General features: G+C 40.8%; 1 protein-coding gene across 2 annotated transcripts; it reads right to left on the bottom strand.

Annotated features, from left to right (window-relative positions):
- Window positions 1–1,159: 1,159 nt before the first annotated feature.
- Window positions 1,160–21,571, bottom strand: SPARC (secreted protein acidic and cysteine rich). 2 transcript variants are annotated; one of them, XM_075856138.1, is made up of 11 exons: window positions 21,460–21,571; window positions 11,271–11,340; window positions 10,027–10,080; window positions 9,852–9,951; window positions 9,452–9,573; window positions 8,395–8,515; window positions 4,141–4,274; window positions 2,591–2,739; window positions 2,222–2,370; window positions 1,836–1,902; window positions 1,160–1,726 (listed from the first exon to the last, which is right to left on the bottom strand). In XM_075856138.1, the coding sequence occupies exons 2-10, from the start codon at window positions 11,325–11,327 to the stop codon at window positions 1,874–1,876; spliced, it is 915 nt and encodes a 304-aa protein (XP_075712253.1). In that variant the 5' UTR covers window positions 11,328–11,340; window positions 21,460–21,571; the 3' UTR covers window positions 1,160–1,726; window positions 1,836–1,873. The 2 variants fall into 2 exon arrangements, with proteins under 2 accessions (XP_075712253.1, XP_075712252.1); XM_075856137.1 differs by having other exon boundaries at window positions 1,160–1,902; window positions 21,460–21,569.
- Window positions 21,572–22,208: the final 637 nt, after the last annotated feature.

The following is a 22,208-nucleotide window of genomic DNA, read 5'->3' as shown; positions in this document are numbered from 1 at the left end:
CTTTGTTAACCTACAAACATTGGGGGGAAAAAAGCTGGTAAAATACTTGTTCTCAAAGTAGGACAACTAGGCCATAGTGGTGTTGCATACACTGTGCAGACATGTCATGTGGCTGCATAATCCAATGACTGCTAGCCGCAGTGACATTCACCGCAATGACTTTTTGTCCATAGGGATAAAATGCTTTGCTGTCATTGTATGATGCTGCCATGTGATATAATGTCACTATGGATGCAGTGTCACTGTGGCCTGGGACTGGTGATGGGATAGAGTGAGGAATTAGTTAGTAAGTAGTAAGAGGCCCATGAAAGGGGCCCCCCTTTAGAGGGGGTACACACACACAGGATTGTGGCACCCCTTCCTTTTTCCGTTACTTTGGGCTGGACCGCCAGGACTTCTCCCCCCACTTTTTTCTGTTACATGTGGTCTTACTGTAGATCATTCAGAATATTTCTGGAACCATCCAGCAGGTTCAGATGACGTTCCTGATTGGAGGACGCAGCTTGAAGTGGAAAAAAGGTCCTTTATAAAAGGAGCGGTTCGGCGGTTATCGGATTCAAGAAGAAGCAAAGCGTCCCTTCCCATCTTCCCTAGTCGGGGATCTTTACTGGAGAAGTTTAGTCACCCGGTTTATGCTGGGCAGACAAGGTTTTACCGTTTGGCATATCTTGGACCGTATGGAGTAAATGTTTATTTGCTTTGATATTAATGATATGGTCATGCTTTGTTATTTGCCAAACTAATTTATTTTTACCATTGTGTTTGTGTGAAGTTGTTACTTTATTTATGTTTTAAACGTTCCGGTTATATTGCGGTCCTGCAGTTCCATTACCATTTTTGCCCAGGGGCTCAAATGATTCTCAGTCCGGCCCTACACTGCGGTTTCTAAAAAAAATGTAAGTTCATATGGATAGAGTAGTTCCCATGATGAGGTATAGCCAAATAAGAAATAACCCCGAAAATCTGTTCAGAGAAAACAGGAAATCTTGAGGGGAAATAGACTTGGATGAGTTGCATTTGAGTCTTTTATATACTCGAATCCTCACACTACAGGAGTTTTGGGTAAGAAGAATCTATCATAATGATGATGTTTTATTTCAATCTACACAGTAAAGCATGTGACAAGAAGCAGTTTCAGTGAATGCAAAATATAAGGAGATACTTTTCAATATTTTATTCTTTAAGGAGCCTCAGTTTCGATTGTTACGCCAAACTCTCTAAATCAACATTGACATTCCAGGAGAACCAATCTGGTGCTTGAATCAAATGGAAACTCCCCACAGCAAAGTGTATGGAAGTATGCCCCATCACATATCAAATCCCACCACCCACCCTCCCCCTGCGTACCAGTCAGGGGTTAACCCCCTCATTGCTAGAGTATCTCGGCAATAATTGGGGGACTACTCCAGCAAAGAAGGGGTTAAAGTCCTGCTTTAACACTCCCTTACTTTTTATTTCGGGTAGTCATGGAACAGAATGAGAACATAGGCAACAAGAGATTTGAAACTAGCATTGACAGCCGCTCTATTAATTTTTGTTCTTAGGCAGAGTGAAAAAAGTTGAAAGTCAGGAGTTGGACAGATGGAAACATAAGAAAAGAGTAAAAGATACAAAATTTGATCTGGTCAAACAATGGATTTCCGAGATAGTGGTGACATGCCGTCATCACCTCCATTCGCGAAAGCATCTTGTTGTGTTGGTCTCAGCACCGTTAATAGAATCTTTTCTAAAAAAAAAAGTTAGCACCATTTTTTATTTTTTTTTGTCGCCCAACCCCAGAGAGACAAATATTACAAACTAGAATGTGAAAGAGGAGATAAAAAATAAAATATTACACAAATAATTTCAGATGAGAAACATCCACTGATGTCGCTTAGACGATCATGTTCTGATCCACGTCCTCTGCAAGAGACAAAGAAAATGGGGCATGTTACTTTTTTTATAATTTTTTTTATTATTAGGGCTCATACACATGGCTGTACTTTGGCTTCTTTTTGTTACGTAGCTGTAAAAGAGCCACTTTAGAGGTACATAAGACCTGTCCGAATACAACAGAAATAAAATCATGATATGCCCGATCAGACTCTGTATCTTTTGCTTTAAGGGGAGAAAATCTTGGCCATATTACAGCCATGTGTATGAGGCCCATCAGTGCTATGTGCCAAGTAGTTTTCTAGTCTGTGAATGTATATATCCATGATTATCTTATCATTGTACTTACGCTCCTTGAGTCCAAAGCACTGGGCCCATTCATCCAAAGCAATGTATTTATCATTGTCGATATCACATTCATCAAAGAAACGAGTGGTGCAGTGCTCCATGGGGATAAGAGGGGCGCGAAGAGGTGACAACTCAGTGTGGGAAAGGTATCTAGGGAAAGAATATATTAACAATGGGTTATTTATGGATTTAATAAGATTCTCAAATAGTAGCATAGGGTTGGTCCAGCTGCACAAAATGTTGGATATAATGTATATATTCCATATGACACCAATTATGACTTTTTATGCTATGGTAAAATTAATTGTATTTCGATTTCAATAATTTTCATAGCAATCGTAAACAAAAAAAAAATAATAATAATACATACCCATCAATGGGGTGCTGGTCCAGCTGTCCAAACTGCCAGTGCACAGGGAAGACGTACATGTTGTAGTTCTTCTCAAAGTCACGTGCCAGCAGCTCCATGGGGTGGTCGCCAGCTTCCAGACGCTTCTCGTTCTCATGGATCTTCTTCACCTGTATATTATATCATATTAAAGTGAGATTCATAAAAGTTCAACTGTACGATATTATTTATTCTTATTTAGGAACAATCAACTATGCACAGAGCCAAACATGCTATGGGATACCTTTTATATAAGAAAGTTTTACTAGTAATAAGTGGGTGATCCTAGATTTAAATTCGACACCCTTCCTGCTGCTGGATTATTTCACTGGGCTCTGCTATACAGAGCCTGGTAGCATTGAGAGGTCTGTAAATGGTTTCTTAGCCCCTTCAGTAACCCTATTCTGGAACACAAGGAAATTCGGAAGAAAGCTAAAGTGTCCAACACTTCATAAGTCTGACTTTTGGCAGTAATGGCTTTGGGAGGAGTTTGGCACCAGGTCCATTCTTTCCATGGACCCCATCATGACAATGCGGTCTGTCTCTATATACGTGTATCTGCCTAAAAAGACACGTCCTTATTCTAAATAAAGTAAAATGAGGGCTGAGATATTAATTCACTATTTGTCTTACAAAAGGAAAACTGGCAGCTGAGCCCAGATGTAGAAGTTAGACTAAAGTATATAATATCGAATCGGGAACTCAGGAAGTCAAAAATACATTGTATATTCTGGGTTAAGAAGAGAGCACTTGACATTAATCTTGTGGGATTTGGAATGAAACAGATTTGGAGCATTGCTGTGGAATATGTCTGAGAAAATCCCAGCTAACCGAGCACCACAACCGACCATCTTTACTCATTAAATAGAAATTGGATCCAAAAAGTTCAATGGTTGGGCCAGTAGCCACCGCCTGGAGCTAGTAGTTAGATGAAGATGTTGTCTTAATCTTATTTCCTCTGTTGACCACTTTTGGTCATTGACGTAAAGAATTGACCACGATGCAACGATCATTCTGATTTTCTTTTTCATGAAAATGCTTCTCGGAAGACGGCGGTAAACAAAAAGGTGTTTCCACTATACGAACAATTTTTGTCCATGAAAAATTATTTCTATCATGGTAAATATTGTACATTTGTGTTGCCCCAAATGTACTGTAGGTATGTCAGACGATAGTAAACTAAACAATGGTTGTAGGGTTTACCACTTACGACTGAAAACATTTATGAAGCTTGAACCCTAAGGGTTCTCACCAATGGAGCAGATTGTATCGATACCAAGTACTATTGATGTAACAATTATTGTTGATGACTATAATAATCATTAACAATATTCATTACGTCAATGGTCAGCCCAACTCTTCTATCCTCTGAGGTTATCTTCCTTGGAGCATCTTGGAATTGAGAGTGCTGTTGAATACAACTTTAAATGTTGGGTTGGGAAGTCTGTTTATAGATCAAAAATACATTGAGTGCAGGAGATAGGATGGGATACAAGTTATGGTCATTGAATTGAATATGTTCATAGCATTACCCTGATCTTCTGTTTCTCATTGAGTAAATTGTTGTTCTCATCACGCTCGTACAGACTGACCAGGACGTTCTTAAGCCAGTCACGCATGCGCAGAGGGAATTCGTTCAACTCGGCGTCCACACAGGCAGGAATGTCTGTAAGAGAAGGATATGGAATTAAAGATATAAAGAACCAACTAAGAGAAGGCTTCATTGGGTACTTCTAGTACAACAAGACAATGAAAGGTCTCCGCCCTTCATAGGTGATTTTCATCCCAATTCGGTACTTTATGAGCAACAGTATGAAGTAAACGCATCAATTTGGTGAGTGACACCATTTACTTTGCCCAAATAATTTTGGCACTGTTCATGTGCTCACAATCGGCCTGAAAGACCAATTTACAGGGCAGTCTTTGTTGCAGCAAAGTCGGCTGCCCAAGGTTCTCACACATAACAGAGGTTTCTTTGTCCAAATAGGAATGTCTATTATCCCTCCTGTTGTCAATGACATACTTATAGGGGAAGTATCTTTTTCAAAAGTGAGTCCTTAACAGAGTTCTTGAAAAACATAAGTTAATGTTTTTTTCCAGAGAAGTAGCCTTTTTATGTTTGAAATAAATGACCAAACATTAAATGTTGCTCCCAAGGAAAATAGCAGTGGCGTAGCTACCGCTGTAGCAGCCATAGCGGCTGCTACAGGGCCCACGAGAAGAGGGGGCACATGCCGCCTCCCTGTGCCCGGAGGTTCCACTAGCAGCCGCTATGACTGCTACAGCGGTAGAGACGCCACATTCAATAGTATCTGCATCCTTAGGACGCAGATACTATTGAACGCTATAACAGAGCAGGGAGGTATCTCCCTGCTCTGCCATAGACTACACATACCTCCCAACCACCACGGATTTAGCGGGACAGTCCCGGATTCCGGGCGGTGTCCCGCTGTCTCGGCCGGCCAGGGGTATATCCAGCTGTCAGAACGGAAGAGCAGAGGGAGCTCCTCGGCTCGCCGAGGACTCCCTGAGCACAGCACTACTTTAAGTGCTGTGCTCAGGGAAGCCCTGATGTTACTGTCCATATTTGGACAGTGACATCAGTCGCTATTCCTTGAGTGGAATCTCCGTTGCGATGATCTGGCCGGGGATTCCACTCCGAGAGGAAACCTCTGAGGTAACTGTCCATATATGGACATGGACGTCAGGGGCTCCTCCTGGATCGGAATCCCTGGCCAGAGTCGACAATGTGGATTCCGCTCAAAGAGTAGCCACTGACGTCACTGTCCATATATGGACAATGACATCATGGCTTCGCTCTTGGGGCGGAATCCCTGACCTATGCTCTGGCTGGGGATTCCACTCCTAAAGGGAGTCCCAATGGCGCTATCTACAGGGGGGGTGGCGCTATCTTCAAGGGGGTGTGGCTACTATATAGGGGCACTATTTACATGGGCACTGTGTCACTATCTACTGGGGCACTGGCACTAGGGGCAGCTAAGGTGGCATTATACTGTATAAGGGCAGCTATGGGAGCATTATGCTGTATGAGGGCAGCTATGGGAGCATTATAATGTATGGGGGCAGCTTTGGGGGCATTAAGCTGTATGGGGCATGACACCTTATGGGGCAGCTATGGTTGCATTATACTACATGGGGCAGCTATGGGGCATTATGCTGCATGAGGGAATTTGTTAGGGCATTATACTGTATGGGGGGCATCTGTGTTGGCTTTATACTGTATCGGGGCATCTATGGGTCAGTATACTGTATGGTGGCAGCTATGGGGGCATTATACTGTATGGTGGCAGCTATGGGGGCATTATACTGTGTGGTGGCAGCTATGGGGGCATTATACTGTATGGTGGCAGCTATTTGGTATTATTCTGTGTGGGAGCCACTATGGGAGCATGATATTGTGTGGGCTGAACCAGGTGTGTATGGCAGGGATTGGGTGGGATTAGGGGCGTGGCTTAAAAGAAAAAGTTGCCGCTGCACGCTGCATCGGTTGTCCCCCTTTGTGATACTTAAAAGTATAGCGCTGTCTACAGGGAGGGCTGTATGGCACTGTATGGGGAGACTGTATAGCACTGTCTACAGGAGGCGCTGTATAGCACTGTCTACAGGGGGGCTGTATAGCACTGTCTACAGGGCACTATCTACAAGGGCAGGTTGTGTGTGGCACCCAGGCAAGGGGGGCCGAGTCAAAAGTTAGCTATGGGGCCCAGTGTTTCCTAGTTACACCCTGGAAAATAGTATATAGTATCTGGACAGTAACTCTTAAAGGGGTTCTCTGCTTTCGACAATCCCTACTTGTTGGAAGAAGCCTTTGATAATAAGCAGATGACAAAAAGTCTCCATGCTGGGACCCCCAGCAATCAGCTGTAATCTGTGGGGAAAACAGTTTAATTTCCCTGCAGCGTCACCACAGGGGAAATTAAAGGGGTTGTCCACTTTCTGAAAACTGATGACCTATCCACCGGATAGGTCATCAGTATATGATCGGTGCGTGTCCGACATCCGGACCCCGCACCGATCCGTAACTCCGGCTGCCTCAGTGCACCGGATGTTTGGAACGGGATGCAGTAGTTAGAGCCGGAAGCAGATGGCTTGGACCACTGCATAGCAGCTATTCGGTGGAACTGCAGCTCTGCTCCTATTCACTTGAATAGGATCAGAGCTGCAATACTGCAGCTCGGCCGCTATTCTTTTACCGGAGCCATCTGCTTCCGGCAACATCGTCCGGCGCCCAGAGGCAGCCGGAGTGCCGGATCGGTGTGGGGTCAAGGTGTCGGACACATAACGATCATACTTTTCAGAAAGTGGAAAACCCCTTTAAGCATTACACAGTGCCAATTCAAATCAATGGGTTGTCTGGGTAATGCAGGACAGGACAGGTCCTCCAGAGCAAGAGACTTTTTTTGTAACCACTCTCCCTATCTGGCCAAGAGATGAGGAACCCCCTCTATAACTCAGTAGTAGTTTTCTAAATGGGATAAATCCCTTAATGACTGTTCTGTACTTGGAATGCAACCTTTTAATATCATATTTAAGTGAATGGGGCTGAGCTGCAATACCAGTGGCGCTGTTTCAGGGCAAAAAAAGCAGACCACTTTTAAATCTCAGACAACCCTTTTAAACCATTTGGTTTGTAATTAACGAAAGTTAGAGGTTACCGTTTCCTATGAAGTAGGTATTGTGGAAAATAAAATCCCATTCTATGCAATAATACTTTATTTTCATGAGATCTATGCCACTAGATGGCCCTGCTTTAATGAATTAACTTGTATCAATGTAGCGGACTACAACTCTGATGCATATTAATAAAGCAAACATGCTGAGAATTATGCTTAGAATTGAGGTAAGTTCATGTATGAGACTAACAATAGTTTTACTATTACAGAATGGGCAGAACATAGCATTGCATTGCAGGCTATAACACATCTGTGCACCTTAGGAATTAGTCCCTAGGGGAGACTAAATGAATGCAATCACTGAGCTTCACAGAGCGCTGACTTAGCAGGAAACAGACATTTGACTCCCCGCAGGTGTGAGGCCATTGTTCCTCATGGGAACTGCACATGCTCTAACCAGCAACTCAACATGAAATGACCCAGAGGCTCAGCAGTGGAAAATGGGAATCCTGAGTTTATAGTCAAGAAGTATTCTAAAGTTCTTATCATTCATGTCAAATTAGTTACAATAATTCTCAGCCATTCGCACAAACCAGTGGTTATTTTCGATACTGGCTCTGTCTGCAAAGTCAAAGCCCATTGTCGGATGGAACATAGTATTATTCTGACCATTGTGTTCACGTTACCTAAAATATTGATAGGTTTCCCCATCGTTCTGGTAGAATTACAAAATGTGGCACCATTGCCGGCATGTCATTGCTTAGGTTGTCATAGACATTTGCCACTTCATCTCCTTTCAGCTCCACGTGGCCTCATGGCCGTCCACTGACTATAACTGGCCCACCATTTGGTCTCGGAAAAAAAAGGCGAGTTGGCTGGCAGGAGATCAAGTGGCATGAGACTTCTTTCTCATGATCGGCAGGGATCACAGCTGTCGGGCCCCCACCAATCAGACATTGAGCACAGATCAATATGCCATCAATGTCCTTACTGAGACAACCCCTTTAACATACACCATTGGCTATTAATGGGGAAATTATCCATCTTATATTTTCTGTCAAAACCTTTTGTATTAGTCAATTATTTAAAAAGTTGTTCCATTAGAAATCGATGACATCACTGACGTAAAGAAGATAAATCATTGTTGCTCACGTTTGCATGGTCCAATGTAATCCAAGTGCAGCTTGTGTCCTTTCTTTGTCCCTTCCAGGGTACATTTGGTGGCAAAGAAGTGGCAAGAAGAGTCATAGGTCTTGTTGTCTGTACCACAGACCTACGCGAAAAAAATGGAAAAATGTATAGGTGTCATAAGAAGGATATGTGGGTATCTTTCATTTCCTAGAGTTCAAAAAGGACCTGTCACCTCTCCTGACATGTCTGTTTTAGTAAATGCTTGTATTCCCCATGAAATATCCATTATGGAGCATATTTTAAAAAACCTATGTTGTGCCGTTCCTCAGTTATTCCTCCTAGAAATGTATGAATAAATTGGCAACTGGGTGTTACCAGTTTGGGGTGTGTCCCTTCACAGACTGACAATGTCAAATCAGTGCTGACAAAGTGAGACTATGTAGGGGCACGCCCCTTTGACAAGGGGGATGGTAAGACCCAGTTGTCAATTTATTTCCAAATTTCTAGGAGGAATAACAGAGGAATTACCTAATGCAGAGTCCTAAGAAATTATGTTCCAGAATTATTATTTCATGGGGAATACAAGTTTTTACTAAAACAGACATGTCAGGAGAGGTGACAGGTCCAAAAGGTTTTAAAAATAGTGATGTTAACTTGAAAATGTATATAAAGGGCCCCTTTCCGTATTAGTATTTTCCTCTTCCTTATATGAATCTTTATATAATTTGGTTCTTCTGACCGATATGTTAAATATTACATATTTTTAAGTCTTGCCAGTTAGTATAGATGCGCAATATTTTCCCCTGCAGGTCCCGCTCATTCACATTCAAACTACTTCTAGAATGTGCAAATATTCTCAACGTTTCGCTTCAGGCCCAAACTGGTATGTGACAACTGGAGAACTTTGTTAGGCGTTGCATAGACAAGCATTCGCCCCATACTCAAGACCTTCGAAATACGAAACTAGTACAGACCTGGTACCTGCTGAATGAGACCTAAACTGGTAAATAAGTTGGTTGGACCTAAATCCGGTGTTCAGTTTATGGAGTGGACCGACTTGATCCATTTCAGTACTTACCTTCTCAAACTCGCCTACACTTGCAGGACAGGTTGATGGGTCTTGGCACACGCACATTGGAGTATTGCTCTCATCTACTTCACACACCTTGCCATGCTTGCAGTGGTGGTTCAGACAAGGATCTATGGGAAATAATGTTTATATAAATCTATAAAGAATAGATAAAGTTTTGTTCTTCAAGGCAAGGATAACAATGCTAAGCACAATCCTAAGCAAAGTCGTTCAGTTGTCCTCTTCGTCAAATTGTTAAAAGTTCTACTTGGCTTTGTCATAGTTACATTGTATAATCAGAGTTTCTGGAAAAGTTGGGTAACAACCAGTCCCTGATTCTTTAAAATGGACTCTATAGTTATAGTATAATACCATAGTGGTCTTAGTATTAGCTGGGAGCAATCCTTACTTTCAGGTGCGGTGGGTTCCTCTTCCTCCTCTTCCTCATTTATTGCTTCATCAAACTCTCCAACCTCAACCTGCACGGGGTTTGTTCCAACTACTGTCTCCTGGAAACATAAAGAAAATAAATAAAGTTCCAGAGAAGTTCTTGGTCAATGAACGTAAGATGTGAGACGTCTTACCTCAGTCACGACATCTTCTATCACCTCTTCCTCTTCTGGCAAAGCATCCTGTTGCTATTTAAAGAGAGGAGAACTTAGTATCACAAATATTACCATCAATTGGACACTAAAATGAAGGACTAAATAGAAAATGGTCAAATGAATACCACATATTTAGTAGTGAAAATTGGATAGTATCCCACTATAGGAATGCAAGATAACCTTTCCCAAAAACAGGATATTTTCCTTTCCATGTTCAGAGGAGGACCAACCGAGAAGGTGGAGAGCTTTGCTTAATGGATCAGGTTTATCATTCCAAGTCTGCCATTACAAGTTGAGAAATGGAATATGGTTCCTGACAGCTAGCCAGGGATTGGTCTGACCTAAGATGTGTGAGACGGAGTGGAAAACATACAGGATGCCCCCAGGGACACATATAGACTTTTTATTTCCCCCACGCTTTGGATTGTGTTGTGGTACAAAACAGGCTTAAACATTCTAGATTGCTGGAGATGAGTGCTTGATCTCGAGATTTATTCGAGTTGGGAAGGAATTCCCCCACCCCCCAAGATAAGGCAAGCTACCCACCTCTCAAGCAACACCGTAGAATGAGAGGTAGAACTAGGTGGATTTATGTCTTTCTCATATACTAACATTTCTAACTACTGTATGTACTGTAACTGTTTCGGCGGGACTGACCGACCATCTAATGTGTATGGCGGCGTTCCAACTCTTCTCCGACGGCAAATGTGAGAAGGGTCGGGCATGTTGAAATTCAACATGCCCGATTCTTTTGTTGGTTATAAGATAAGCTACTGGCAGACGAGTCTGTCGTTCGGCCGACAGCTGTGAAAATTGCCCAGCTTTAAGGCCCTTTTACACGGGCCAATTATCGGGCAAACAAGCGTTATGAATGCTCGTTCCCGATCATTGCCCTGTGTTGATAGGGCAACAATCAGCCAATAAATGAGCAAGCACTCGTTCATCGATTGATTGTGTCGTTTATGCAGCAAGAAATATTATCGTTGTCGGCAGCACATTTCCCTGTGTAAACCGGGAGATGTGCTGCCATCACGATGGAAATGTATCGGGATGAATGGTTGTAGTAATAAGCGCTCGTCCCCATACATATCTCCTTGTGAAATGAGCAAACGAGTGCCGATCAGCAAGCTGTCTCGTTAATTGGCGATCGTTTACACAACCCATGTTGGGTCGTGTAAAAGGACCCTTAAGGAGAAGGAATGTGTATGTGAATGACCACTTACAGGTGCAGCTAGTGCCTTGCCAGCCAGGCACAAGACGAAGAAGATCCAGACTCTCATTGTGCAACCGAACCTGGAAAAATAAATAAATCAAAAGTCAAGTCAAATGTGGCAAGTAAAGACCTAACCAAAGATTATAACAAATATTGAAATGTGTGTTATAATTACGGATTATAATTAACCTACAGAAAACTGAAATCCATGCATAACTTGTGGTTGCAGCACTCTTGATCTAAAAAGTCATAAAGTTTGACTGTCAACATTCAACCAGTGGTAGCCTATCTAGTATTAAGGGGGCCCCATATCAAATCTTGGAATGGGACCTAACCCATTGTTTCTCACTTTAAATGAAAGGACATAGAAGTTATTTGGATCCTGCAGAACAACTCAGCTTCCTGGACCCTGTGAGTGTGACATTAGGGGATTGGGATCCTGGGGGAACTGAAGTCATATCTGAATTTTCTGGTTTTGACCAGAGTTAGGCTTTAAGGACTATATCTCAGAAAAATCCGAACATGTCCTGAAAAATCAAGACAGGCATGTGGCTCAGGGCATGGAACAAGTCCCAACAGAGTAAGCAGGAGAATTCGGGATCATGGCGTGATAACCACTAGAATAATGATAGGGAAGAAGAGGGTCATGTTGAGGACAACATAGCTGGACTGGAGCTGGACTGGAGCTGTAAGAAATCTCAGGCAGGTTCAATAAAAGGTTGATGTGAGCAAAGCGGTGCTGTAACGCCAGACAACTACTCAACTTCTCGCTTTGGTAGTAGTAAGATGGTAGACACTCTTAGGATACTTTCATACTACTATTTGTGGTACATTTTGCAGCCCGGCTCGATGTGCTATTGTAGTTTGAGTATTCCATTCACACAATGCATTTCAGGGCATGCTAGATTAACACATTGATTTCTATATGGAAAACTGACGTAATACGAAAAACCCATGTAAAAATCATTGTTTTTATATGCAGTACCACAATGCGGTCTTCCATAGAGGCAGTTCTAGGACAGAACTGTTTCCTTCAAAAAGCCACAATTGCAATTACAGCAAAATAGTATAGGTTTATTGACGACTTTTTTTATTTTTTTTGTAGTAATGGTAATGATAGTTTTTTTTTTTTCTACACCACTACCAGTCGATGTAAAAATAGTACCCGAAAAGAGGCTTAATATGGCTAAAATAACAGTGTAGTAGATTAGCTTTAATGTCTTAATATACTCCCCACTATCTGGGCACAATACGACTTTGCTCTGTGCAAAGTCGTGGAATCAGGCTACCAGTCCTGAGCACTGGACATTCAAAATAATTATATGATTTTATTATTATTTTTACAATGCATTTCATTGAACACTATATATTACATCACATCTGCTTAAATAAGGAGTTTTTAAGCATAGAACTTTCAAGATCAACCTATAAATGTATGTCATTTTCATTCCCAGTACATTCTGTAAAGTGGTCAGATGGAGTCGGCCAAAAAACTTCCTTTCATTCTATTTTCTCTGGCCATGGATCCCCCCTCTGTGCACTGTTTCAGGTTGGGGTCGGTTCAGCTTTTTTGGCTTTCATAAGTGTCTGGGTGGAAAATTACTGCCAGTTTTGGCAGTTTCTAAACTCCCGATGCCCTGCTAGGTTGTGCACTGGCCGGGGCACCCTGTTTATCTGGACATTTCCTGGCACTTGTTACATGCACGCTGGGAGCACATTCTTTATGTCCACAGCTCGAATATAAACAGGATTATTTCATCACATTTCAGATCAGAGAGCAAAAACACTTTTGCTAACCGAAAGCCACATCAGGGATAAGATGACTGGTGTTCCCCTATATATTCAGGTAGTTTGCTGAAAGACTCCTTACTAATACTATAATCTATTCAATTCTAAGGGGAATATTAACATTTGGTTAGCATGGTGGTCTACTCTATATCCTAATATTATAGATTGGTGTATATAAGGTCTATTACTCTTTTGTGTAGACAGTGTTGGGTTATAAGAAAGGCAAAAGGGGCACTTGCCCCATGGCCTTTAACATGGAGGACCCCACACGACACTTTGTGGGAACAGTAAATTATATTCTCTTATTCCCAAGTCCGTAATATTGAGTCCCCACATCTTCACCCACCCTCAGAAGTTCTCATGTCTTGGTTAAACCACAGGGACATCTTACATTACAGTGCACAGCTTCCATAGGATTCGTGAGGGGCCTATACAATATTTTGCCCAGAAACCTCCACAGATCTTGATCTGGCTCTGTATATAGCTATATGTAGAAATGATCACTATTCACAAGCTGGAACATAGTGGTTTACCAAGACACGATATATTGCTTTACTCAACAAAATCGCAGCATCTGTAAATCACTGAAACACCGCCGCTATGACACTTTGCACATTATAAAAAGATTCTTTGGGATCTAGACATGGCTGACAATTTTGTCATTTTTATTTAGTTGACAAGTGTTTCTCAAGTTCTCACCCGAGATGAGATGTCGGGAATTTCGGCTGTATAGATGTATGGGAGCTTCTTCTACCCTAGTGGGGCACCAAGCACAAATGTGGCATGTTCATGTCATGGCAAAATGTTTAGGAGAACACAAACATGCATATCCAAAGTTTTCCGTTTTCATAATTTTATAGTTTTACTTAAAATAAGCTTTGAAACCCTAAATATTTTTGGGATTTTCAGTAGACTTGATTCATGCCGGGTGTGCACAGAGGCATAAATTAAAGCAAGTGGGCCAGAATGCAAAATTTGTAACAGGGTCCCCTACTTACAATGTGTCGTTTACTCTACTGGTGTCTTTTTATGTGGCAACAAGGACTAATGCACAGGGTCCCTAATGCAACTGTTACTGCTGCACCCCCTATAGATACACCACTGGCTGCATAACAGTATTGGGAGCACCAAGACCTGGTTTATAACTTTTTCTCATAATTCATTCTCTTTTTAGAGTTTTGTATTGGACACAGCTGGGGCGAGGGGGAAATTGGCAAGGACTAATCAGTAAATGGCAAGTTATAGTGACAAAACTCTTCCTTTTCACTACCATTTCAAGATCGTCTGGATTTTTCAGGATATAAGCTAACCAAAAACATGGATATGTGAAAAAGAAAGAAAAATAACTTTTCACACCTGTAAAAATGTATTAAAAAAAACAAACTTCCTAAAGATACGTATCTCATAAACTGTGTGCAATGATGGGAATGCAACCAGTTTAGCCTTTTTGTTCGTTTGGCAAATAATTTGCTGATGTATAATGGAAATAGGAACCAGGGGGTAGTGAACCCTACTTATTTTGGTTGGCCCCCAATTAGTCAATAAATAGTTTTCATATGTTAAACTCATTGACACAGAAGTACAGAACATTATGTATTTTGGTTGGAAGGCCCCGAAGAGGGAAATGTGTCCTGTAGCAAACAAACCTCAGCTCGTCATGATCTCAGAGCAAGGAAAAAACAAGTTTATTTCAGAAGAGTAAACTAAGTTTATGAAAAGAGACTTCTTCTTGAGCCTCGTTGATGTCTGGAAATATTTCACTTTGTACACTTCATGGACAGAGAAATACACATTGGCCGGATTCATCATGGAAGATGAAGCAAATGTAGCCATTAACCCATTTGGTCAATCGGTTTTGCATCTGTCCCTCCGAAATAGTGGAGAGGAAGGTTTTCTTTTTTTCTTAGATATGATTTTGTAAGCTAATATTGAACATCTTAGCTAGTTTATACTTTCATCCAGGAATCTTCACAACTTTAGAAGGCGAAAAAGAAAAATCCACTTTTCCAGAATTTTTTGGGTGCTATGGACCCATGGCTCCATACCTGGACTATGAACTTAAGGGTGGTTTGAGTTTGGCCAATGCTATAATCCTACACCTTTTTTTAATTGGGAAGAGGGGTATAAGTCACTGCCAACTCCCTATGGCACCATCTTATCTTAGAAACAAAGGATTGGATATATTAATATACAATATGCCTGATACCTCTTTCCTTTCGACTTCTGCCATTGGGGGAGACCCGGGAGGCCCCATGCACATTAGATCAGAGGATGGATAGAAGATCTAATGTGTATGGGGGCCTCTAGACCACCACACATGTCAACTCCTGTGATGAATTGGATGTGATGGATCGTTTTGTTTCTCCCTTGAAAGCCTCTTCCTTCTTCCACCATAATTATAAAGCTGAACATTCATAGTAAGGTGGGGATACTTTAAAATCCAGGATTTTTCCTTATTCAGGTTCATGTTTTTAGCATAACATTTGTATATGTACTTACATTTTTGTACTTTATTGTTTGGTTGTTTTGATTCTTGTAAACTCATCTGTATATGTGCCTAACCATGCTATGACTAAAGTGGGTCACACATTAGATCAAAGTTGGCCAAACCCATCGATCTAGTTGGGATCAGTCAAAATCTAATGTGTGGGGTTCTGTCAACTGTCCCTAAATGGCAAATGTTTGTGAAACATTGGATTTCCACATGTCCAATCTTTTATTGCCATGGGAGATAAGCCACTTAAAGAGGTGTCTGGCAGCGCTTTATTCCCCTTCTTCCCAGTGAAATAAACATGAACGCTGGGCCAGCTTAAAGGGGTTTTCCAGGCAATAAAAAATGATGGCCTATCTTCAGGATAGCTGATGGGTTGGGGTCCGACTCCTGGACCCCCTGCCGATCAGCTGTTTTGAGGGGGCAAGAAGAAATGAAGGGGAAGCAGCGATCGTACGAGTGCTGCGGTCCCTTCAAAACAGATGGTCGGCGTGGGGTCCCGGGAGTCGGACCCCGACCCATCAGCTATTGATGGCCTATCCTGAGGATAGGCCATCAATTTTTAGTGTCTGGAAAACCCTGTTAAGGGCACTGTAATGCCTGAAACACAGAAGATTTCTGTGTCTTGATACTATGTCTGCAGATTTATTTTGTTGCTAATAGAGGGATTTCTTTTATAAGAATTCGAAATCAGGATTGGAACCGTAACTGTTGCCCAACACCTATGTTATTTCATTCGGTACCTTAAAGGGGTATTCCCAACTTATTCCCAACCGTGCAGGGAAAAACTTTGAATGGGACCCCACCGATCAGAAAGTAATGGCTTATCCTAGCAATATGCCATCACTTTCTTTGATGGCAATGACCCTTTAAGAGAAGAAAACAGTAAAGTATGTAGGTTCTCCACATCTTTGCATCTCAACCTGATCTTTGAGGCTGTTTTGCACATTGTACAAATGGAAAATGTTTGTTTATGTAAAAACCTACATTTTATGGACATAAAGTGAATTATTACTCAAGTTCTTCCAGGTGTAGCCTTCTTCAGCTGGGGAACGAAGAAGCAGGAAATTTATCTTGGTCTAAAGCCCGAATAAAATCCACCTGTGAAATAGGACTGTGTACATATGGATCATCACACCAACGTCATCAGCCACTGAACCTGAAGCATGTGGCATCTGTGTAAATTGAGGCTCGAGGAGTAACACCAGCAAAATAACATAGTAATCCTCTGGCTACTATCACAGGAGCGCCTTATGTGCAAGTGTCTTCACCTCATGTACTGATTTTAATACTAATTCTATATTATTTTTATAGCTATGTCATATTACTAAATGACATTATATTTTATCTATTGTGCCAGATAGTTTGGATCGGTGGAGTCCATGAGCTGGCACCGATTAATTCTTAGAATTAAGATGCCTACCCAGAGATCCCTAAATCTCTGAGTTAATGTTGACAGGCATAAACTTAAATATACTATTATAGTGGACTAACACTTATGGCAGTTTTTTGGGGGAACAAGCTCTTTAAATGAGTTCTCCATTTTAGACAATCAACACTTTGGACAAGGGTCCCTTGACAATAAGCTGATCCCACAGAGGGCCATGCTGGGATCCCCAGTGATCAGCTGTAATCTGTAGGGAAATCAGTTTGTAAGTGTTATATTTTCCTACAGCGCCATCACAGGACAAATTAAGCATTACACAGTCCCCATTCAAATCAATGGGCTTTCTGTAATGCAGGACAGGACAGGTCCTCCATAGCTGGAGATGCTCTTTGTAATCGTTCTCAACTCTGGCAAAGAGATAAGGACCTGAGCAATAAATCCCTCTCTATTACTCAGAATTCTATAATAGGCTATATTAAAATGTTTTTCCAAAATAGACAACCCCTTTAAGCACATCGAAAGAAGTAAAATGTAATGTCGCGGCATCACACTACCAGAAATAAAGGTATTTATGCTTGTGCCTTATTACTATATTAAGAAAACATAGGATGCTAATTCGATCTTCTATGGGGTTTGCTCGCTACTTAAAACCAGAAGCCGATCACATGTTGCTATGAAATCATCATGACAAACGCCAGTTAGCTAAGTCTACAAGACTATCTACCGAAACTGACCCCCTAAAGAGACTCGCCAATAACTGAAGACATTATGGTTGCTGGCCTGATATTGAGGAATGTGTGACCCCGGTAGTTTCCTTCCATTAAATCTTTCTCATCAAAAATCATCTGGAGCCCTTATTATAGAAGATAACGTGAAACATTTCCAAATTCTGTTGGGGGGATGTGTTTATAAGTTCATCCTCGGATGATTAAATAGCAGGAGCTTCCTTTGCGTAGATCAGAAAGGGTTCACCAAGTGTGAAGAGGGACCACTTCTGTTCTACACTATGGTGGGCACCTGGTAACTAGGAAGAAAAAGGGTTGTCCCATCAAGATAACCCCTTTCTATATGCCCTATTGGGGCATATGAATGTCATTGAGTGGGGTCCCCTGATCACGAGGCCATCTTCAATTTGAAAAGGGTTTTTCTTCATAAAACAACCCTTTAAGGCTGGTTTCAAACAGTGTTTTGATGCATTTTCTTTGTGGTGTGTTTCACAACTTTTTTTTTTAGGTTTAAATACGCTGCTGCCAGATGTTACTTTAAAGTCTATAGTAAATTTTTTAAAAAGGCTACGTATAAAGCATTTTAATTTATGCCGTTTTTGGGGTCAGAATGCTTTGGGTATGGAGATTTTTTTTTAGTGTTTTTATCATATGCTCCCCTAAAGGACTTAAAAAAGCATGTTCAAAATGTTTAACAGTAAAAAATTCTAACAAAAACGTTTGAAATGTCTGATTTTTTTTTACAACCAATTTAAAATGCTAAAAAAAAATAGAGGCCTTAGGAGAGATTTTAATAAGGACTGTGGAAAGTTGGGTCTTTTTTTAATATAACATAGTGTTTTACTTACACCCTAGGGCCTAAGCTATTCTGTATAAACTGAAAAGATATAGTGGTATGAATTTGTCACTTCTACAACAGTTAGAAAAAAATAGGCAACAAGTGCCCTTTTTCCAAAAATTTGGATGTTTTTCTTCACACATTTTTTTTACTGATAATTTATCTAATCGTCCATATTAATGGCAGAGCTTAGAGGTTTTTCAAGAAAAAGCAGTAATGGGTCCTAAGGGGGATATATGACGTGGTATTTGTGACCCAAATGTAGTTCCACTCAGGGAACATAACTATGGGGCGTGCAGAGGTTACAGTCCTGGGTCATGGAGAGTAAAGGAGTCCAAACGGTCCCTCTGGCATCTATAAGAACTGTGTTATAAATGACCCATGATAGTTGGGGGGACCCCGTTACAGATATGGCATTGGGGCCTGAAGGTTTGAAGTCACATCTCTGGTTGTCCTCAAAGATCTTGGTCTGGACCTTCCTTTAGACCAGGTTCACATGGTGCAGTTTTGGTGCACTCTTTTTTTTTAACCAAAAACCAGAAGGAAGGACATAAATTTAGGAAATCATAACACTTCTCTTCCTGTTTCAAAGTCTTCTTTAGTCTCAATACTATGAGCCACCATAGTCAGATGTTTGTGGGGAGGGGGGTGTTTATGGTGGTCTTCCCTGGAAGTCTTGTGTAATCAGTATATATTCATTATTTACTATGTGTTATCCTGTATTCCTCCAGTGCTGACAGTGAACATGGCTCCCGCCTTTATCTAGCAGAGGTGGCTCCCAATAAGACATGACTGAAAAGGGTATTTGTAATGGAAACAATCTGTAAACATAAGTGTCAACTCAATCAAATAAAAGCGTAAAAAAATAAATAAATTACAACCCCCTAAAAAATTAATAAATAAGAAAAGGAAAAAATAAAATAAAACATAAAACAATTCTGGGAATCAACAGAGGATTCTCCACTTTATTGGATCCTGTCTGATAAGGTCGGAATGGGCCATAAATGATGACTTGTCATAGGCGTACCCTTAAGAGACAACTGCTCTCAACATCCAGCCTATAATGATGATGTTCAGCCGGTAAAGGAGGACCTGACCACGTTACTATAGCACCAAGCATTCCTCAGAGCCTGAGTAATGTGAGAGGAGAGCCAGGCAGGGTGGAGCTGGGCTTCCAGAAACTTTGTAAAGTTGATTCTCTCTCCCACATAACAGCACCCCCCTCCTTTCTTTTCTCCCATCCCCCCTTTTTTGCTTATGTGGCAGACAATGCTTGTGTTAACCCTTATTTCCCACCCTGCACTATAGAGAAACCTGCCACGCAGTGACAACCACAATTTATGTCAACAGCTGAAACTCTTTGCTTTTACAGATGTTGTTTTCTCAACTACAGCAAACTAAATGTAGCAGAGCTGATTTTTTTACGGCTGCATTGTGTGTGTGTGCTGTGATAGTTCATACATAGACAATAGAGTAGCTTTACCAGATATCACATCCATGTCAGATTGAGTTGTGGCAAATGACAAACTCCACTCTGCAGCATCTATTTATTATGTTTTTATACAATGTATTTTATCTCTATTGTTTTCCATTTAAATGACAAAATAATAAAATGTATGTCTTAATATTTAACTTATTAATGACTGACACCAGATACTCAGATTAAGTATTCAGAATATAAATCTATCTATCTATCGTATATTATTTTAGTCTGTAGTTTTCACAATATATTTACATAAAATATTGACCTTGACTACAATCAAACACAGAAGAAGCCTTTCAGTATAGATATAATGTGTACTATAATTTAGACATCACTGTAGCCATGTAGAATAGTTAAATTTGTCTTTTAGTTTTGCACTCTTTGCATTGAGATAATGGAGAAGGTTCACCTGCAGTCCTATGCAAACACATTGTGATACCCTGTATGTATATATGTATCTATCTGTATGTATGTGTGTCTGTATGTCTGACTGTATGTATGTATCTGTGTGTGTCTGTATGTATGTCTGACTGTATGTATGTATATATGTATGTCTGACTGTATGTATGTATCGGTGTGTGTGTCTGCGTGTCTGCATGTATTTCTGACTGTATGTATGTCTGTATGTATCTGTGTGTATGTCTGACTTTATGTATGTATGTCTGTCTGTCTCTATCTGTAAGTATATCTGTATGTATGTATGTATGTATGTATGTATGTATATATATATTTATATTTATTTGCCTTACTAGACATCTACATTCCTAACACATCCTTTGCTGCCCCTTTGATTTACAGATCAAATGTTCCCTTGAGTGGATTGTTCAGATTCCTCCTTCATCTCCACGGCAAACTTCATTTCTTATCACTATGGAATTTGAAGAGGCAAACTGAGATCTAAAAAAATTTGCTATCTTTAACCCTTTAAGCTGTGCTTGTAGCAAAATATATCACTATATTACGGCATTATAATAAGATTCTGAATTGTTTTGATTGCAGCATAAATTTGCTATACATTATATTTCATTGCATGTACAGCGCTGCAGAATATACTGGTGCTATATAAATAATAGGTTATAATATAACTATAAGTATCCTGCAAACAATAGCGGAAGATTACAACCTTACTACCTTGTATATAGGTACAGAAGTAGCAGAGCTGAATTTAAATCTTTGGGGGTTGCCTAGTTTGCATTTTAAAATAACGCAGTAGTTTTAACAGCAGTCCTATGTAAAACTACAGCTAATATGCAATGATGTTACAAAAAGTTGTGAAAATGAAAAACTCAGCTCTGCTACATCTGCGTCACACCTACTTGTGCCAAATTGCATATTATAGCTATTACTTATAGAGAAGTTTCTCTTCTCTTCCTTACGTTACAAGAGATACAAGTTAATCTTGCCATTTCATAGACCATTAGATAGTCCAGTAGTATAAAATTGGAGGATGCAGGTTAAAAATGAAGTTGTGCGCAGTGATTCCATACCTTGGACAAGAGAGGAGAGAGCTTCAGCCGCTGGGATAGTCTGAAGAAATCTGAAGGGTGCAGGATAAGTTAGCAGAGAACAGAGAGGGGGGGCAGGGACTATGCTGTGTCTCATTCTTTCATGGGAGGCTGTGCTAGCCCCATCCTGCCCCCCTTCCAGTCCTATTAAAAAAAACAAAAAAAAAAACTTCAGACCAGAGCAATCCACTGAGACTTCCAAACTTAATGCCAGGAAACGGAGGCTAATTACAGAATCTGCTCCAAAATCGTCAGTAGTGACATTGATGTGACTAAAGAATGCAAAAAAACCAATAGTAATGGTTACCCCAACCATCAAAATATGAGCTGCTATCAATAATACATAAGGGCCTGTTCACATCAGTGTTTGGTTGCATCTGTTATGCTCAACCTTTCCGTCAGAGGAACAGATGAACGAAAAGCCGAACGGAAACTATTGTCTCCGTTTGCATTACCATTGATTTCAAAGGGGATTGCTTCCGTTTCAGTATTTGTCCGTTTGTTTCTGTTCTATAAAGTTTGCGGTTTTTTTCACGAAAACGAAGAGTAGTCGACAGCACTTTTTTTTCCGTGAAAAAAGACCTGAAACTTTACGTAACGGAAACATTCTGAAAGGGAAGCATTACTATTGAAATCAATGGTAATGCAGACGGAAGATATAGTTTCCGTTCGGCTTTCCGGTCATCGGTTCCTCTGACGGAAAGATTGAACGGAACCGATGAAAGGAAACC

The sequence above is a fragment of the Rhinoderma darwinii genome, chromosome 3, assembly GCF_050947455.1.
Source record: "Rhinoderma darwinii isolate aRhiDar2 chromosome 3, aRhiDar2.hap1, whole genome shotgun sequence".
Classification (NCBI taxonomy): Eukaryota; Metazoa; Chordata; class Amphibia; order Anura; family Rhinodermatidae; genus Rhinoderma; species Rhinoderma darwinii.
Note: the sequence above shows the minus strand (reverse complement) of the source record. Positions and strands in the feature narration are given on the sequence as shown.